Genomic DNA, 20,345 nt, shown 5'->3' on the forward strand with positions numbered 1-20,345 from the left:
GAAGTGAGCAAAGCGCTGGCGAAAATGTTTTTCGGCCAACAGGAAATTGTGGCCGCATTAGGGATAAGTGGATGGCCTGGCAAGAAATCGTTACAAAGACTCTCAGACCCATTTTCCCTTTGTGTGTTTTTAAGTAATTACTGCTGTTCGACTGTTTCCCATATCGGAGATTCACTGCGATTGCCGCTGCACCCCACTAGCCGATGCAATCCTGGCTTTAATCAGCGAGCCTGCGGCCAAGCGGAGTGCTCCCATTAAAAGCGAAACAAAACAGGGGCAAAACAGAGGGGATTGGAGTTGGAGTTGGAGTTGGAGCACTCGCATCTATATCTCCGACTGTCTAACTGCTGGCTGGGCTGTGTGTGCGGGTCCATGGCGGTAAATCTTTATAAGCGCGAATAATTGGTTTCCTCATTTAATGCGAATGGCTGCCGCTGCTCGGGTGAAAGGGCAGATTCAGAGGCAGAGGCCATGCAATCGCCATAGAAAATGCCTCACAATAAACATTTCTTTTGCCGCTTTTCCCCATTCCCAACTTAGCCGGCTGTCGGAACAAACAGCAGGAGTCATAATATTGCAACAGCATCGGATTGGTGCCAGTGGACTGGGTGGCTCGGTGGCAGGAGACGAGCACGGACGAGGCGTCAGCTCTGAGAATCGTGCACTGGGGCTGGAAAAGAAATTGCTGGAAAAAATTAATTGCATTTTCATTATGTTGACTGGCAAAGTCAAAAGGGAGCGGGCGGAAAGCGACTGGAGCAGACAGACAAATGACATGGATATAGGCGCTTATTTTTTATCCAGATGGGGGGAAATGGGATATAGCATGGGCGAATACTAAACTGTCGTTAGCTTCAAGTTGGCTTGGGCCATTAAGCAAACGAAAGTGGACTTAGCTAAAAGAGATAGTAGTAGTTGAACTCCTTGCGTCTTGCATAATCAATCTACGCCAATGAAAGTTAAGAGCACCGAACTCCGCGACTCCTTATCGAAAACCCACAAAAGCATTTCAAAAAGTGCGGAATGAGTTGCGATTGCTTATCTAGAAGAGTAGCAACGGGCCCAAGTTGATTTCGCCAGCACAGGTTTCTATCGAGAGTCATGGCTAAATCAGTGATAAGCGTCCGACTATCACATGGTCTGCGAAGGGGTTATGTGGGCGGCAATGAGATCAGCATGAAAAAATAGGGTATTCATGGCTTCAATTCAATGGAAAGCAATGGTGGAATGATGATTCATCAGTGTGTGGTAGACTGATGGAACGAAAAGAGACGCAACCCGCGGAAAGATAACACATTTACGATACGATACGATATAACTTACCTGGTAAAAACTCTCAACTGCTCTCGTTTTCTGTTAGTTACCTTCAAATGGCACTCGAACTTATGTGATGTACACGGGTCTTGTCGAAAGTAGAATAGAAGAATCTCACAGCGGATTGAACGAAACATGTGATAAGCCTGCTATTCTACTTGCCAAAGACACGCCGATCGAGGAAAATACCAGGGGATAACTCCCTTCGACACCTTAATCCACCAGGTCTATATAGAACCAAGCACTGCACATCCGATCACCTGGAGCACCGCAACCACGTTCAACCACGAGCACACTGCACACTTCACACTTCGGAGTTCAATAACGAAATAATGACATATATTCATAGATATTGCTTTTTATACGATACGTCTTATCTGGCGAGCGATTTTTATTTGCTTTACCTTTAGGTGCGAAAGTGTGAGTGTGAGTGTGAGTGCTGCAGATAACTGGATTTGGATTGGGACCTCTTATCGATTCCCCGGCGAGTGAGTGAGCAGTGGGAACCGTCGCCCGATATGACGAACTATACCTATGACGAATGTGAATGTGTGCCGGACAAACACGTCTAATGCGCCCGATGGATAGGCCAAACAGGTTGGGGCTCGATCCCTAAGCAAATCGGAAGGGGTAGAGCCAGCTCCAGCACCAGCAACAGTATCAGTATCAGAAGAAACAGATCCCTGGCAAGCGCCGATATCGCTCGCAAACCGGCTGATAAGCGAGGTCCGAAAACATGGCTCTTTGCTCGGAAGCGGGCAAACACGGAGACGAGCGATTGACAGCTCCGAGGCAATAGAAATTGTGTAAAAAGGTCGTCGATAAGACACACACAGCACCGCTTGTTTGGAGATGTGTTGCCGATCGACCCAGTACCCAGTACCCAGTACATGCTTCCACTGAGGCACCTACCTACCACTACCAGGCATACCTTTCAGATAAGATAAAGACGGGCACCTTCGATACATGCCGATCGCATGAGCGCTGGCCGAGAACGAGATGTCAGCCGTCCGTCATATTCGGGCATCGAAAATTCGATTTCATGGGATAATCAAATATTGTAAATTTCCAATATGCCTTCGATAGTCGAGATCCTAATCTCTGGGAGTGGCATTACGACCGTACCATAGGTAAGATAACTGCCATGGCATAACTTAGTTGCTTTTCGAGAGTTCGAGTTTACCTTCCTGCCCGTATAGCTATAGGTATTAACCCACATTTCTTGTCTTATCAATCGCCTACCCGACTATTTCCGTCTTAGACTGTAACTATGTGATTATATAAACCAACTATGGCCACATGGCCAACACATACTTGTACTAATTCCAGGTAAGCAGGCGTCGAATTTCTTCTTTTACGATTTCGGTGCGTCCCGCTTTCGGGTATACTAAAAGTATGCGCCATATCTTATCTCGATTCAAAGTGAAAAATATATACACACATCGATAATGCCCCTTTCGCTACCCGCCGAAGCTTCTCCGCTCCGATAAGCCGTGAGTAAACTTCTTGAATCGGTAGAACCTGTCCGGGTCATAAGTCCCACAAATAGAGGTTTCTGGTGCAGGAATAGGCCTGCTTTGGAGGCATTCTCACACAGCTAAATTTAGAGGCTTCCTTCATGATTTTGGCTGCCTAGTACAGTCTTTATTTGACTTTGCTGGCGACTTTGTTTTGGGGTATTTTCATTTTATGACATGCGCGACACAGTTTTGCGACTTTATAAGTGGTTCCCCATTGATAGCAAATCGATAGCTCGAGTATTGTGTTTGTCCTGCTACAAAAACAGGAGAGTCCAGCCACAAGTGCAGCTTACGAAAGATCTATCTTCTTAGCTAACACATCCTAAATAGCCCCGATAATGTGAGAAAATAGTGCAATTTTGCATTGCACCCCTCGTTCGGCAGCATTCGCACGTAAAATTGATTAAAAACTACGTGTTCCGATTGCTGAATGCATTCAAACATTTCAGTTTTGTGGAAAGGGTATGCAGTAGGCCGAACAATGCAACCCCCTAAATGGTGAAAAGGTGAAAACTTGGTTGAACTGGGAGGGCGGCAGAGGCCTGTAAGAAAAACTCGTCCATAAAGAAATAATAATTTCCGCTCCAGGTGAGTTGATTTTCAATTTCCGGGCAAGTGGAGAGAAGCACAAAAATGTTTCGCCTCCCGCAACACAAATGCTATTCAAGAGATTAAAGGGCCAAAGGTCGTGGACCGCTAAAAAGTCACACACAGCACGGACATTTTCGCATTTCACATTTCACCTGCGGCAGCTTGCAATGAAAAATCGTTTAATGACACCATTCACACAGTCGCTTCAGTTCGGATCCGAAGGGTCCCTGGGGCTGGAACTGTGACTGTGACTGTGACTGGGGCTGGGCTCCCATCCCGGCCCTTTTGACTAGACTGCCTTTGCGCAGTCATTTCGACAGTGTCAGTCTGTCAGCCGACTAGAAAAAGGCCATAGGCAACAATTGCAGCGCGAAAATGGGAGCAACATTTGTGGCTGTGGGCTGCAAAGGCGACTGGGGGGTGGAAACGGAAAGGGGAAGGAGGAGGTGAAGGACATTCACCAGCAGGCAGCATCATTTGTCAGGCTCTGGCACGGCAATTAGATCTGCCGCGTTTCAGTTTCTATTGCAATCCAGTTGGGCACTCAGAAGAACAGAGTCTAAAGTCTAAAGACAGTGCCTTCTCAATCAATCAACTGAGAGGCCTCATGATCTATTAATGTGTCGTTGATAACTGCATTTGCGCCATATCCCAAGAAAGTCATCACTCAGAAAACTGGTCATATATTGAATTCCCAGAAGAAGGAGTCTTCTTCTCGCTGAAAAGGGTAACGGACGACACCTGTTGGCCAAAGTATACCTCTGAGGGGACTGTACTCGAGGTGCGCTGACTTGTTCATATACCATTCGAATTTATATTATATGCGATCGCCAGAAGGTTGTTTTAATTTAGAGCCGTCTATAGGCCCCGATAAGATATACAATATACAATGTTGTTGCCGCGTTCCACTTTTGAGGTAAGATTTCGATTTATGATTAGGCATTTGGACATAGGCAAACAAGCTGTGCACCCAGCGCACAGATAGCGTCGATTTGAGCTTGGGGCTTTGGTAGAAGGCCGGGCCAAAGTTCGGAAGGGGTACACTTTCCACCTCCTCCCCCCTTGAGTCTGAGTCCTGCATATCACAGCCTCGCCCTTTCCAAACGTTTGCTAATTGTCCATGCATCTCATGTGTCAATTTCGCATTTGGCCAGCAATTTTAATCAATACACAAAAACCGCACGAAAGTCAACCAATGTTCTCCCCCAAGGCTAATAGGCGTGGTCACGCCCACTACTCCTACTACGCCCACTCACCTAAGTCCCAGCAGCCCAGCCACCGCCCATGCGATTGTCCGAGGAGGAGAGGCAGTCACTTTTGAATGCCGCAGCACGTAGAGCTCGTTAGACATTTTCTTAAGCTAATATTTTCACAGCGCACAGCGAACACGGACATCGACGGCATCGAGGACGGCAGAATGAGATGGAGGAGAGCCAGCCAGGAGGAGATTATTCAAATGATTGGAAATTATCATGTGCTTGCATCCATTTTCGGGGCTGCCAGTTGCCAGTAGCCAGTTGCCAGGCTCTTTGCTCGATGCTCGATGCTTCCTGGTCCAGGTTCGGTGTGCAAACAACAAATTGCATTTGTCATCTGCTGCATAAATAACGAGATAATACCGTAACATAATAACTGTCAATGGAAGGCCCTTCCACCAGCGATGCAATCGTGAATTGTGGCTTAGGGAATCGCTTTTGGTTAGAATCAAAGTAGTAGCATTCGGGTTACCTCATGTTTGAGTTTGCAGATACTTAGGAATGAAAGCTATAGTCGATGAACGTACATGTAAATAACACCAACTATGTTTCCATTGTGTAGAGCAGCTCAACAAAATAGTAGTTTGTCAAAGGTCATTTCGTACAAAATTATTTGCTCAAATCTTATTAAAGTATACTTTTTCAGCTATTTCAGCATAGGAACAAAAAGTTGTGCATTTTAATACACTTGCAAATTTTGGTATATATGGGCAATAAAGAAGATTAAAACGCAGTGAAGAAGACATTTCCAAACCCTATATGGTGGTATGTGGATCAGCAAAAGAGTCGATCTAGCCCTGACCGTCAGTCATTCTGTCCAACTGCCTTACCCAAGCTAATCTGTCAGTTTCTAAGCTATCAAATTATTTTAATATTTCAAGGTTTAGTAATGGTTTACTCTTTAAGTCAAATAATTCATTTCATCAATTGAAACTAACGAAAAATTCAGCGTAAAATCTTCATAAAAGAACAATAATTGTTTCAATTGCTGCAATTCCTAAAGTTTGCTTTCGTTTCTTTGTTAGTTTTGTTTTTTTGAAATTCAACAACGAAAATAAAAACGAATCTCATAATATCAATGAGTCATAATTCATAATGTGTTACATTTTTATATTATTTATTTTGTTATTTTAAGACTTTTATATCGTTATCTATAAAGTAAATATAACGTAAGCAACATTTTCTGCATTTTACTTATCATAAAGTAAAAGTTGATCCAGTTTAAGTAAAACACATGTTTTGAAAACGGACAAAGTTGTCTACGCGTTTTGAAAATTGAAGGCCACTTTACATAAAAAGCGATCACAAGAGCACTCAAGAACCTGGTTTGTTTGAAATAAATTATTTTCGAAAGAAACTACAAAGTTGTTTTAGCGAACAACTACCGGCCATTCAAGTTAAGACAGCTAACACAACACGATTTGGTTTCCGAAACTAAAAATGTATGTTTCTTTGCCATAAACTGTTAGATAGCACCAGGTATTTTATACCTGCGTGTCACGTTCTCATCTCTGCGAAGGGCCAGGCAATAAGTTCGCCCTGTTCGGGGCCCTCGTCCTCCAGCAAGGTAATCTACTCGCACGTGAGAGGCTCTCACTCTGTCAGTGGGCGACAAATGAGAATTTGTATCGTCGATTTGCATATTTAATCAAAATTAACATGACCGATAAAATCAATTACACTCACAGACACAGGCAGTGCTTACAAGGCTGCAACTGCATGTGCGCTGTGAGCTGCGAGCTGAGAGCTGCAGACACAGCGCACGCACACAGGAGCGACAATTGCATTAGAACATTTCGTCCTGCGGCGCTCATCCCGCCCCATGTCGTGTTCGCTTTTCGGTTCGTTTGGCTCTCCAAATCCTTTTTGCCGGGGATATCTACGACCATGTCTCGCTGGCAAACTGTGTGTAAACTGCAGTGCAGCCCCCTTGCCAGCCCCCTCCTCCCAACTGCCAACTGCACCACTGCATTGTCACAGACACCTTGCCCCTCTAAGGCCGCTTTCGAAAGGCTTATCCTGTCCAACATGCTTAAATTGTTTCTTCCTGTCACACTGATTTTACTCGATTTATTTCATTTCGACTTGGCTGCTGCTGCTGCTTCTGTTGCTGCTGCTGCTCTGTCTGCTGCGGACTCTGAATTTATTTTTATGCCCTGCACTTACGGGCTTTAAAATCTGAATAAATATTCCAAGGGTCCTCGAGGTGAGCTGAGATGGCATTTAAATTTATTTAATTGCATTTCACATGCAACCACCCCCCCTAAAACTATGATATTCTATTCCCTGAAAAGAACTCTCCTAGACTGTTTAAAATCCTTTAACACGCATAAATATTCATTGGGCTACCATAAGCCCCCCCACACTCCGCACCCGGTAATCCAGCCCAAAGCGAATTCCATGCATTTAATTAAGTTTTTCAGTGCCCTTATCCCGGTTCCTTCTCTAAGCAGGTCGCAGTTCAATTGAAATCCGAAAGGTAAAGTTGATTTTTCTGTTCAATAATTTCTCGGCAGACAAATTAACGCCAATTGCCAGGAAGCCCTTGGACTTTGGACCGGCTTGAATCGGATGCCTGTAGGTGGTAGGTCGGTTTGGGGGAGGACTATGAGCTTTCATAAATTCGCATTGATTGCGTTCAATTAAAATTCAGTTATGCTCCGACGGCGCCTGGCAGTTACAAGGGAATATTTTAATTAATTTTCACGCGCTCAGCATAAAATTTTCGTTGCAAAACCAGAAGCAAATTTTGTGCGTATTGCGATGTTGCTGTCGTTTGAATCATTTGAACCTGCAAAATAAATTTCTGACATTTACTTATTTGGTATTTTTCAAATAAATGGGATGTCCTCAACATCCTTTCAATATCAGATGTTTGTTAAATCGATTGCGAACCAAATAGTTTCATTTATCCCACAACCATTTATTTGGCTTTGTTAATTTTTTTCTGGTTTAGTTTGTATAAAGTCGTCTAAATTTTTTTGCATAATCATGTTTTATTGTTAAGAAATAAATTAATACATATTTAAACCGTTCCAATTAGATTTCTCATTTATAGGCGGAAAATTTGGTTTTTCTCCTAAATGCAAAATTTTTTAATTGAACCCTGCTTAGAAATTCAATAAATTGAACAAGAAAGGCAAGCCAAAGTTTATATATCCTTGCAGCTTTTGCAAAAAATAGGTATTTTTGAAAACACTTAAATTTCGATTTATATACGTATATGTTTATAAACATTGATGATTTCAATTACTCGATCGTCCTTATGGCAGCTATATAATATCGTTTCTCGCTTTGATTAAAATTAAAATCGTAAATCTGAACTATCCAAACATTACTATTTCCAAAATATTAAAAAAAAAATAAAAAAGCAGCAAAGTTATAATTATTTTTAATTTTTTTCCGATTGTTTCTATGGGAGCTGGATCCTATAGTCGTCCGATCCGGCAAGTTCCGACTTATGTACTACCTGAAACACAAAAAACACATTTGGGAAGTTGAGAAAGCTTTAAAACTGAGATACTAGTTTGCGAAGAAACGGACGGACAGACGGACATGCCTAGATCGACTCCCCTATTGATGCTGATCAAAATAATGTCTTCTTCACTGCGTTGCAAATATATTACCCTTTGCAAAGGTATAAAAATGATAACTTTGCTGTTTTTTTTAAACTTTTTTCAGTTCTTCGAGGTATAGTAATGGTTAAATATTACAGAACTACGGTTTAAATTTGATCATAATCAGACGACTATATCATATAGCTCTCAATGGAATAAAAACAAAAACAAGAAAGAAAGCAAACTTCGGCAAGCCGAAGTTCATATACCCTTGCAGCTATTGCAAGAATTAAACATTTTTGAAAACATTAAAATTATGATTTACTTTCGTATATGTTTAAAAACATTGAAGCTATGATGATTTGCAGCTCAATTATTTGATAGTTATTTTATATATTTTTATTATTTCTGAGGGAGCTATATGATATAGACGTCCGATTTTGATAAAATTTAAACCATAATTCTGAAATATTTAACCATTGCTATATGTCGAAGAACTACACAAAAAATTAAAAAACAGAAAAGTTATAATTTTTTTCATTTATTTTTCCGATTGTTCCTATGAGAGCTATATGATATAGTCGTCCGACTTTGATGAAATTTAAACCGTAAATCGGAAATATTTAACCATTACTAAATGTCGAAGAACTAAACAAAAAAATAAAAAACAGAAAAGTTATAATTTTTTTTCATTTATTTTTCCGATTGTTCCTATGGGAGCTATATGCTATAGTCGTCCGATTTTGATGAAATTTAAACCGTAAATCGGAAATGTTTAACCATTACTAAATGTCGAAGAACTAAACAAAAAATTAAAAAACAGCAAAGTTATAATTTTTTTTCATTTATTTTTCCGATTGTTCCTATGGGAGCTATATGCTATAGTCGTCCGATCCGGCTCGTTCCGACTTATATACTACCTGCAATAGAAAGACAACTTTTGGGAAAGTTTCATGCAGATAGCTTTAAAACTGAGAGACTAGTTTGCATATAAACGGACGGACAGACGGACAGACTGACAGACGGACAGACGGACGGACAGACGGACAGACGGACATGGCTAGATCGACTCGCCTAGTGATGCTGATCAAGAATATATATACTTTATAGGGTCGGAGATGTCTCCTTCACTGCGTTGCAAACTTCTGACTGAAATTATAATACCCTCTGCAAGGGTATAAAAAATAAATAAGTATAACAAAATGTAACCTCTCCATTTTTAAATATTTTTGAAAAATTCTTTTTGACATGGTAATATCTTGAAAGTTGAGAATTACGCTTTTAATTTTATTAAAATAGAAAAACGATATAATTTTGCTGCCATAGGAACTATCGAATAATTGAGCTAAAAATACTCATAGCTTCAATGCAATAGCTTCAAGGGTATAAAATCTTCGGCATGCCGAACTTTGCTACCTTTTTTGTTTTTGATATTTTAGCTAACGCGTGTGATTTATATTTCCAGAATACAGAAAGTCGAAAAAGTTAATTAATATGTGTTATTGCCTATATCGTTCGAAATTATACTTTTTCATTTCATCGAAAATAAACAAAATTTAAAATGTTAAATTTTAAACAACTTAGAGGATTGGAAGGCATATCGCCCGATATCGGCTATAGTTCTAAATATTTTGTAAAAATGTAATATCGATACGCCCGGTAAATTTAGAGAAATTAACTGCGCCAGTTATAAAATGTTGTAAAAATGTTAACATAGACTTATCTAAGCATATCTGATACCAAGTTTTCGTTTTTAACGCGTGGTATTTGTGATATTACGGTATCACAATCTTCGAGAGTGTGTGCTTCAAATCATTGGCACTCTTAAAATTTATTTAAATTACTTAGATGCTATTGATAATACTTGCCTACAATTTTCCATCATATCTTAAGTAAAACTAAAGTTATGAATATTTTAATCTATGTGTTCACTTTTCACAACGCGTTTCATGTGGTGAACAAACTCTAAAAAAGTATGTATAAAGAAAAATGGCTACATTTTAAAATTTTACATGCGTGTATAGGCGGCTAATTTCTATTTTTAATGATACCAAACCATAATGTTAGTTAAATTTTGTGATTAATAGATTTTTTTTTTAATATTTTGAAATTAACGGTTCCTAAGCAAGTAGCAATATTTTTAAAAAAGAGATCAATTGTAAGGTCGCAGTAGCCAATGCTTTTTACGCTTAAACAAGGGCGGGCTGTTAAAAGGGTTTTTTAAATGAATTTGTTTTCATGTAAAATATTACCAAGCTTTAGGGTACTCGAGACTTAACCCCTGTTAACATTACTGGAAATGGAGAAAGGTATTGGTTAAAGAACATTTTCTGTACGTTTATTTAATTCGACATATTTTTATATATTCTGTATGTGACCCAAATAGCTTTTCAAAAAGGTTTAGGGCCACATTAATCGAAGTTGTGAAAGCGCAATACTTCGCCTATTTTAAACTAAAAATAAAGGAGCATAAGAATTGGCCACCTAACATAGATTGCGAAAAATACTAATGATTTGTGCAGAGCAAAAAAAATCATACCGATGACTGCTTTTTTTGCCAAGCCAAATTTAACCCAAAAAAAATTACGGATCCGGATGTAAATTCGGCTAGGAAACCAATTCTATATTCTAATAACCTACTCGCCCCAAGAACTTCCTGCTTTTAAAGACATGTGCTAACCCGGATTGAAAATCACGCAAACTCCCAGCCTGTTCACGCAAAAAGCTTTAGATGATCTTAAAAGAGACCATGACCTGTCAGGAGAAAGAGCTTAAGTTTTGGCCTCACGATTAACGTAAAGAAATTTTCCATGTTGCGAAGTTAAGGTTACACGATACCGTACTAGAGAAAAAAAATGCTATCATTTTTGCAACAATATAAGTAGTCTTTTGTAAAGCATGGGGTTATTTAATTACAACGTAGCTTAAAATACGTTTTGCTACATAACGGCAATACATATGGAGCGGTAACCATTGCGCATTCGACAAAACTAAAGGAATTTTACGAAACTATTTCATTAGTTTTGAAAAAAATTAAATACAGTGATCCTGATTGGGTAGTGTGCGTGGTAAACTTTCTTTTCGGACAACAAAGCGGCTACACAAAGTACACTTGCTTTCTTTGCTTATGGGATAGTAGAGATAAAAGTCACCATTAGGAAAATACCATTTGGCCTGCAAGGAAGTCGTTGGTCCTGGGTCAAAAAAAATGTAGTAAAATAAAAAAATGTACCAAGAGACAATTAACCAAAAAAGGGATAACACCTTTATTTGTGGGGTAAACGAAGAATAATCGCATTTGAACCGAAACAACCATATGTAATTGAAGGAATTGTGTTGCACACTTTCAGGCATGTAATATTATTCCCCACAAAAACTTTAAATTAATTGTTGTTTCAACTCTTGAAACAGAGCTTTCTTTTCCCGCCACCGCGCTATCCCATTTGTTTCCATTTATCTATCTGTGGCATTCATCGACATCATCATCAGCCCTCGCCAGCTCTCATGTAGATACTTTGTCTAGCATTTCAATTGGCAAACACACTTGAGCTTTGCGAGCTACACGAGTTTAGAGACGGATGGTAGCAAAAAAGACACCGCACCCGCCGTAAAGCAAACAACAACCCCGATTCGCGTTCAGGTCTACGCCCTGGCAGAACCCGAAAGCCTTTCATCTACTTCAGTGCTCAAGTAGCAACAGCAGCACAGTGCGCAAACAAGGACACAGCCAACAGGGAACCAAAGTGCGATTTTCGAAAATGGCAAAAGTGTGTTTTCCAAATCTGACTTTTCAAGGCCAACCCCTCACTGCAGCAATCGCGTTGGGAAGTGGGGATGTGGGAATGTGAGCGGCGTAAATGCAACGCAAACTTTGACGCAAGTCTTCTTTTGGGGCAAATTGTCGCCGTGCGACTTCTGAATGTCAGATGTTGGTTTTTCAAATTATTTGCCCTGGTGTCCCCAAAATGATGATGCCTTAAGACGCCGGTGATGACTTCGGCAGGGCATTTGCCACAAACTCTTTACATAAAACAAACACACGCCGATCTGTATATCCATGCAAACGAATATGGCCATGGATATGTGGACGTTTGGGCTGGCGGCAATTCGAGCCGTCGTTGGTTGGTGTTTATTCTAAACTTTGCCTGCCACCGAGTATCTTGGCCCCGTCCGTCATCTGCCCGCTTCAAGGGGCAAATTTATAGTTTTGGTTGCTAGGTTCGGCCCGACGGTTTCATATAGCACACAACTAATAGGTTTTCTTTGGGCGTAGACTTAGTCAAACTCTTCTGTTTGGTCTGGGCAAATTTACTTGGATTTCTCGTCGTGCTTCTGTTTAGAGACAAAGTCATATACTTGTAGGCTGGAATTGGGCTTGTAAATAGTTTTAATATACATCGCGGTTGGCTTGAATGGGAAACTTTACAGACTGTAGAAGGCAATGCACTTCTTAGTTTTCTGAAAATCTAACTGTTGATTTTTTCGTATTTCACTTACAAGTGAAAAGTAAACAATTTACTACTGTGATAGGAGGGTCGTATTAAAACGTAAAAAACCACAGTGATTAATTAGGCACTCTGAAAAAGTTGTCCCCGCTGCTCGCTAATTAAATAATTCACCAAAAGTAAAGCATAGCGCCATGCCGCAGGCAACTTTTTGCTTCCAACGCTTTCCTGTTTTTTATGCTCTGTTTGCAGCTAATCTATGCAAAGTTGCCAGCACTCACAAAAACTATTATGGAATTTCATTGAAAGTTGCAGTCAAAAAGTCGCGAATAAAAAATCCTAACGAAGGACAACAAGCGAGCCGAAAGTTTTCCCGGTCATAACGAGTCAAAGTTGCAGTCCAGTTGATGAACTCACTGGACCATGTCCGGCATGGTCACACATGCTCTCGACGAGGAGCGTAACCCTCACCTTTCCCACAAGCTCCACTTTGCGGAATCCTGTCAATTTAAGCCGCTTAGAGGGAACAGAAACCGTTTTTTGGGCAGTCTGCATTCGCTGGCAGTGCGTATGCGTAATATTTATGCATATTATTTTCCATTTCTGTTAACTGCTCTCGTAATCAAAAATTTACATATTTGGGCCACCGAAATTAATTATAATGCCACCACAATCACAGACACATAAAAGGGGCTAGAGCAAATTCATGGAGAACAAAAAGGGAGATTTATTTAGTATCAGGGCTGCAGTACAACAGTTTTTCACTTGGGTTCTAGCCAGACAGGAAGAGTTGTGTAGTTAAATAGCTCTCATTTATATTAACTGAAATGAAATATTTTACTTGTTATAAGAGTTGGCGATCTATTTAATACCATGCGATTAATCCCGAAGGACCTATGCGGAAAATATGTCTTTCCAATATTAAATAAGAACTCGATTGACTAGCGAGGCATAGTTTTTCCAAGGACTCAAAAAGTGTTGCAACATTTTCCAGCCAGTCAGTAACCCTGGCATTTATGTTTGCGGAGTGGGCAGACTAAGAGAGAAAGTCATGAATACAAAATGTGCCGCAGCTTTTGGTTTTGCGGCTGAGTTGGCCGCTCTTCTGCCCATTTCACCCACTAACCCCCCATCCCCTTCGCAATGGTCTCACACATGGCAAAACTCATTTCATGGGTCACGAGCTGCAATCATCTCAGCGATTCGGGGCGGGGAGGGAAGTGGCCGGCAGAAACTGGCCAAAAATTGATTATGGCAGCCACACTGCAGTGCCAGAAGGAGGACTGTGCTCGGACAAAAAAGGAAGCACAGCCGAGCAACTATCATCAAAATCCTATTAGTTGGATCTCTGGCCACGGCCGTCCCTTTTCGCTTTGTCCTTGTCCAGTTGCCTGCATTTTGTCAGCGTTTATTTGGCAAATTAATTCCCCAAAAGGTAAGCCAAACTTGCGATTTGAAACAATCAGCGATCCCCAGCCCACACCACTCCACTCCAGTCCACTTCACTCCACGCAACTCCGAAGTCCTTTTGTCCTTTTTGGTCCGGCTGCAGCTGTTGTTTGCCCCAACAGAGAAAAAACCAGAGCGACGGACCACAACCCGAACCCGAACCCCAGGACAGCAGCCTGCCCAAAAGGGGTCGGATGGCCCATCGGAACACGGCCCCTGCGAAAGGACAAGGGCTACGCCGCTGGGAAAAAGGAAAGCCCGGACACACAATTTGTGACAATTCCTTTTTGCGGATTAATATTTGCTCTTCCCCACCGGAGAACTCTCTCACCGGTTGCGCCTTTATTTGTCTCGCTGCCCTTTTCCTGTCTGCCCCTCCACTTCATGCAAATTAACTTGCCAGAAATTTCGCAGGATTTTGCTGCACGGGAAGCCTGACTTCGAATTGGAATTAAAGCCAGACGTTCTGACGCGTTATGAGTTTTAAAAGACACCCAAAATCAACCCTTTTTATCTTTTTAGGAAGCTGCTCTGATTACCGCCCCCAAATATTTGCTTAGTGTGGTGGTCATTGTTAAAGGACTTTATTATCATATATTCGCCAATTGACCACGCTTTTATGTAGCTTGCTGGCAAGGTATATATATTAAGACAAATGGCTACACATTTTCATTCTATTTCAAAAATAGGTACATACATCTTTAATAAAGACTGAAGTGAATAAACAAAACGGGCTACGTGTCGGTAATCAATTACTTTATTCTTTCCCGTTGACCACTTTTACACACTCATAACAAATTAAATTAAACTACAATGGAAAACAAAAATAACTCAATAATTAAAAGAAATATGAATACATACTAAATAAAATCAATTATCCAATAAACTATGTAAGCCATTAAAATCGTAAAATAACTTATTAAAATAATATTGTACGTATCAAATTAGGAAAACTGTGTGTTCTATGTGACTAGCGCTGTAAATTATAGATTATAAGTGATGAACTTCTAACGCTAGGATAGTATTAATCCAATAATAATAAAAATATTTTTAAAAGTCTACATTAATAACAGATTTATGAATGTTGTACCAGGTAAAAGTTTTGCGGGTTTCTTAGCAAAAAAATATAAACTGTTTGGCTTTTCTCAAAATGTTTTAAAATAGTGGTTTGTACACGCCTAAAATCTTCAAAATGTTGTTGTGTTCTTGCGCTTCACTACTTAGTTGATTGCCTTTTCAAAATGGAGCACATAAAAAGTGCTGACTTTCTCAAGGAGCTTTTCTCCCCTTCTTTATATTTTTTGCCAGGCTTTCAAGTGGACCAGACGGGGGTGCTGTGACAACTATCCTGATATATGGATTTTAGCCTCGCCACGTCCGAGCCAGACTTGTTTCCTTGGACCTAAGACCCCAGTTGACGGACAGTAATTCCCTTGAACTTGTTGGCCTTCCGTTCCTCAGCCTTTCTCGAAGTTACAACCTGAGCTATGGTCAAGCTAACGTTGGTCTCTCCAAGCAGTGAATAGAACCGTTTGTGCACGTTGTGTTGCAACGTAGTAGGCTGCCATTCCAGCAGTCAAGTGTCAACATCGGCACAGCTCCACACTTGCGTGATTGGTTTTCATTGAAGACTTTCCTCGTCTTTTCCACCGCAGCCATCCGAACTGATCCGATGCTGCGATGCTGGTGATCGATGACGAAATGGTACTGGCGACTCCAACTGCGCATGCAACTGCCAGACTACTGTTCTCTTGGCTGCCCCACAATTGGCCAACTAACCAACGGTGCGCGATAGCGATGACGATGACGATGGTGTTGCGAAACTCTTGCAAGCCACTCAAATCAAGTTTTCCGCCGACCGAATGCCGCGCAGAAGTATGAAAATCGCAAGTGGTTCCATTTAGTTTTCATTTGCGGCTCGTTGACGTTGGTCGTACGGAACTGATCAGTACCGAATACTGGCCCCAAATTCGGACAAGTAGGATGGCGTCACTCTTGGAGCGGATTGTGCTGCTGGTGGCATTGGCCACTTGCGTAGTTCGAGGCGACGATGGATTTCTGACCGAGCCGCGTAAGTGCGCCTGCCCTCAGATCGAAAGATCTCACCCACCTTTGGACGGTGGTGTGACACTCGTTGTTTCATTAAGACACCCCTAAAGAGTTTTAATATTCCTCGGTCTTGGCTAACACACAATGTGACTAACTGGCTGCCCGGATTCCGCCCAAAATATTGCACCACTAAACCGGATTTGTTTCTCTGAATTCTCTGTGTGCATTTTGTTTGCCTTGCACTCGCACTCGCCCTCGCACTCGCACTCGATCCGAATCCGAATCCAATCCATTTCTGGATCGAAACCGATTTGAAATGACCTGATCTGAACTGAACAAAATTCTAATCGAACCGCAGCAGATTACATCAAAGAGTGTAGGATAGCCGACAGGGACTTTGTCAACTGCTCCACGCACAGCATCCAGCAGCTGTTCGACAAACTCAACGACGGTGGGTAGCGTCCTGCGGTTGGAGGTTCCCTGCTGACAATCTGGTCCGATTCCCAGGCATTCCCGGGCTAAACAGCATCAAAAGCTTCGATCCCTTCTATCTCAACCGCATCCGGATCACCCAGGGCAACAGCAACGCCATCAACCTCAAGGTGGAGCTGGCCAACGTGAAGATCATCGGTTTCGGGCACACGCACGTCTTGGAGAGTCAGTAAGTGGAAGTGCCCGTCCCCATGGGGCACCCATCTTTTTCATTACCTTCCGAATTTTTCAGGGTGTTCAAGAAGGACTACAGCTGGAAGACCACGTTCACGCTGCCACAGATGAAGCTGCAGGCCGACTACAGTCTGTTTGGACGCATCCTGCTCATCCCGCTGAACGGCAAGGGGCAGGTGTTCCTGGACGCGGAGAACATGACGGTGACGATGCACACGAAGACGCGACTCTACTCCAAGGGCGGCTTCACGTTCTACAACGTGACCAGCCTGCACGTGGACTTCAAGATGGATGGCCTCAAGTCCTACTTCTCCAACCTGTTCAACGGCAACAAGCAACTGGGTAAGTAGCTGCTCCAGATCCCTCCTCACTGACTCACTGACTCACCTAATCACTAACTCACCGACTTTCGAATGGTCTTCCGGCGCAGAGGACAGCACCAACAAGTTCTTCAACGACAACTGGCGGATGCTGGCGGACGCTCTGTACACGGTCATCACCCAGACCATCGAGGACATCCTTCTGGACGTGCTAAAGAAGATATTCCACTTCATTCCGGCCAACTTCTTTGTGAGCGACATCCCGACGCCGGACCAGCTGTATGGCAGGGCCAAGCCGAAGCCCAAGTGAGGAGATGTCCTCTGGGAGAATCTACGAGAATCTGGGATAGGGGTAATGCTGTAGTCCAGCCAATAAAGTCTGTGGGAAAACACCAAGCGAGCCTTTGGCCGAGGGGGAAATCGCAAAAAAGGTCGCTCAACTGTTGCCTTGGTCTTCGCTGGACTGGAAAAGAAAAGTGAAAAACTAATGGCGGCACCTTAATCAGACATTGTTCGGCCGTGTCCAGGAAAATATATCAGGATAGACGTCACTGCGCAGACAGTCTGCAAACGATGGCCAGGCCACTGGCCTCGATAAAGAGTACACAGTCCTTACATTGCACAACTGCACAACTGCACTCGGCAAATAAAGCCATTGGCTGGGGGTAATCGCACATATGGCAAAGTCAAAACCGGAACCTGAACCAGAACCAGAACCAGAAATAAAGGCGGTCCGCGTGTTCAAATTAATTGCCGCAAAAACAGTCCCAGACCCCAAATTAATTTACATTTTTTATCCGAGCTATTTTTTTTTTTTTTTTGATTTTTTTTCGGCCATTGCGCTTGTAGCCTGCCAATAATTTGCTGCAACCGATGTTGTTGCCGTTGTTGCAGCAACTGCTGATGCTGCAGCCGCAATTAAAACGTTTGGCGCAGCGGCAACCATTACAAATGCCAAACAATTAGTTTAAATTTAATGCGCATTGCGTTTTCGACATTTTAGTTGCAAAACTCTGCGGTCTCAGCCGCCCCCTCGCTGTCCTCGAAGCTTTATTTTTTACCAGCTGCGAGACGGCCAAAACCAAAGCGACAAATCCTGTGCGTGATTGCAATAAATTCGCTGCCTCTCGGACCGAAGGCAGCCCCGGAATGCAGTTTGCACACAAGGTAAACAAACAACGGCACGGCCCGAGCCCACAAAGTAAGGGGCTTCCCCGAGAGGACCACCAGTTGACACTGGGCGGGCAGCAGAGGAGGCCAGGAGACAAACACGAAGGCAAAAACTATGCCGCAGTACGGAGTGTGGAACCAGTCGCCGTCGCCGAAAGTATTTCAATATTCCCAGCCAGTGTTGTCCAATATTTGCTGTGACTGTGCATCAGCTTCAGCTCCAACTCCAACCCCCCTTTCCCCGCCTCTGCAGCTCTGTTCTGTGCAGCCTAAAAGTAGGCAGCGAGTGCTTAAAGAGCCCGCCCAACTATCCATTTAAATATTGGTTTATCTGTGAGACTATGAAATCAAATGTTCATCATCAATGAGAAATAGAAAAAAAAACTTTGAGGTTTAACAGGCCTTTTGGTTATAACTTTATCAGCATTTCTTTCTATACTTCAGATTTATGCCTTGCACTCTTTTAGGTACTCACAAATTGATGGGAAACTGTAAGTATTTTTACAGGCTCTTCTACATTTGTAAGTAAACATATCAGTTACTTACATGCAAGGCTAAACACCTTCTAAATTGGTAGACTGAAAGAAGAGTTGCCCTGCGAGGGACTTGCCAAAAAGGATTAAGTCTTATTGTTATGTCATTTACGTTTTTTGAAATTGGAAACAGGCTCTTATTAAATAATGTATTGATTCGTACACATTAAAATCAGATCCTTTAATAATCATAAAAAAAAAACAACAGGAAACGCTATAGTCGTGCCCCGTTACTCTGTTTTCCAATTTAAAAATAAACATGCCTCCGGCAGATGGCGCCAGAAACTCTTCGGCGCGACTCACAATAAGTCGAGTGCGTCATCTGTTGCGGAAAATAAACATTACGTTCACTGCCGTACTGTTTAAGTTTGACTTATGTTTCGTAATAGCTTCTGGTAATTGTTTGATTTAAAAGTGTTCCATGTGTTGATAGACATTAACTGAATAAATGTACACACAACCATCGCTTTACAAAATTCGGTAATATATGGAAACTGCCTGTCTTATTTCGATAATAAACTAATGAATAACAAATTAACGAGTTTAATCCATTTCGTCCAGATTGATTGATAAAATTCAACATATCTTCCTGATACCGTACAAAACTCAAATGGGCTTACTTTCAGTTTGTTTTGATTGCCAAACATACAAACCCAAATATACCCTTTGACTGAACTTTCCGATAATACAGATACTCCTGCACTTCGCTTGACTAACGGCCCCATTAGAAGCCATAAATTAAACATTTAATTATAATGTCCAGTGCTGTGGGCAAATTAATTAATACATAATTTCAAATTAAACGCTGTCATTTCACAAGGGTTAATTCTCCAGCACTGCTGCAGCATAACAACCAACTGCGACGTAAAAATGTGCCACACCGGAGTGCATGAACTTTAAAGCCCGAATAATACGAATTTATGGCCAAATAATTGCAATCTCATTAGGACACTCGGCCGGCAAACCGAAACACGGACATGACACCAGCTCCAACCGGGCCAATTTGCCATGTTAAAATAAATATTCGCATTTTGTGAAATATTTAACAATAATTGAGCGTAAAATAATCGCCCAGCCAACCCGCCCTCCGCCCCCAACCACGCCCGCAGCGGAGATAAAGCCATGGAAGGACCCAGGCACGGTCGGCTCCGATACTGCGCTCCCAGCCAGCAACATCCTGCGTCCTGGATCCTGCATCCTGCATCCTGCAGTTAACAGCGTCCAGCAGGCAGCTCCCAAAGGCCGAGTGCGTTAATTGCAGTTGCCGTTGCACAGGACACGGATTGCGGCGACAGCGACAATTGTAATTAAATAGACACCACACAGGAAGCCCCCTTTCCCCACTCCACCTCCCCTCACTCCACCTCCCCTCTCTCCGCCCTGCAGCCAGAGTGTAGAACGGTCGACGATGGGGAAGTGCCAGGATAAGGCTTCCTGCCGATTTCTGAACATATGCCATGAGGAAGATGGGTATT

The 20,345-nt window shown here is 42.2% G+C and overlaps 1 protein-coding gene across 3 annotated transcripts; it reads left to right on the plus strand.

The window, feature by feature from the left end:
• The first annotated feature begins 1,327 nt into the window (after positions 1-1,327).
• On the plus strand, positions 1,328-17,548 carry LOC108143259 (circadian clock-controlled protein daywake). Of its 3 annotated transcripts, none has more exons than XM_041708261.1 (6): positions 1,328-3,422; positions 15,441-16,203; positions 16,540-16,632; positions 16,689-16,842; positions 16,906-17,189; positions 17,278-17,548. In XM_041708261.1, the coding sequence occupies exons 2-6, from the start codon at positions 16,116-16,118 to the stop codon at positions 17,475-17,477; spliced, it is 819 nt and encodes a 272-aa protein (XP_041564195.1). In that variant the 5' UTR covers positions 1,328-3,422; positions 15,441-16,115; the 3' UTR covers positions 17,478-17,548. The 3 variants fall into 3 exon arrangements, with proteins under 3 accessions (XP_041564195.1, XP_017123059.1, XP_041564196.1); XM_017267570.2 differs by having other exon boundaries at positions 16,543-16,632; XM_041708262.1 differs by having other exon boundaries at positions 1,328-2,444; positions 15,788-16,203.
• Positions 17,549-20,345: the final 2,797 nt, after the last annotated feature.

This window comes from Drosophila elegans, unplaced genomic scaffold (assembly GCF_018152505.1).
Source record: "Drosophila elegans isolate 14027-0461.03 unplaced genomic scaffold, ASM1815250v1 contig_208, whole genome shotgun sequence".
NCBI classification, from domain to species: Eukaryota; Metazoa; Arthropoda; class Insecta; order Diptera; family Drosophilidae; genus Drosophila; species Drosophila elegans.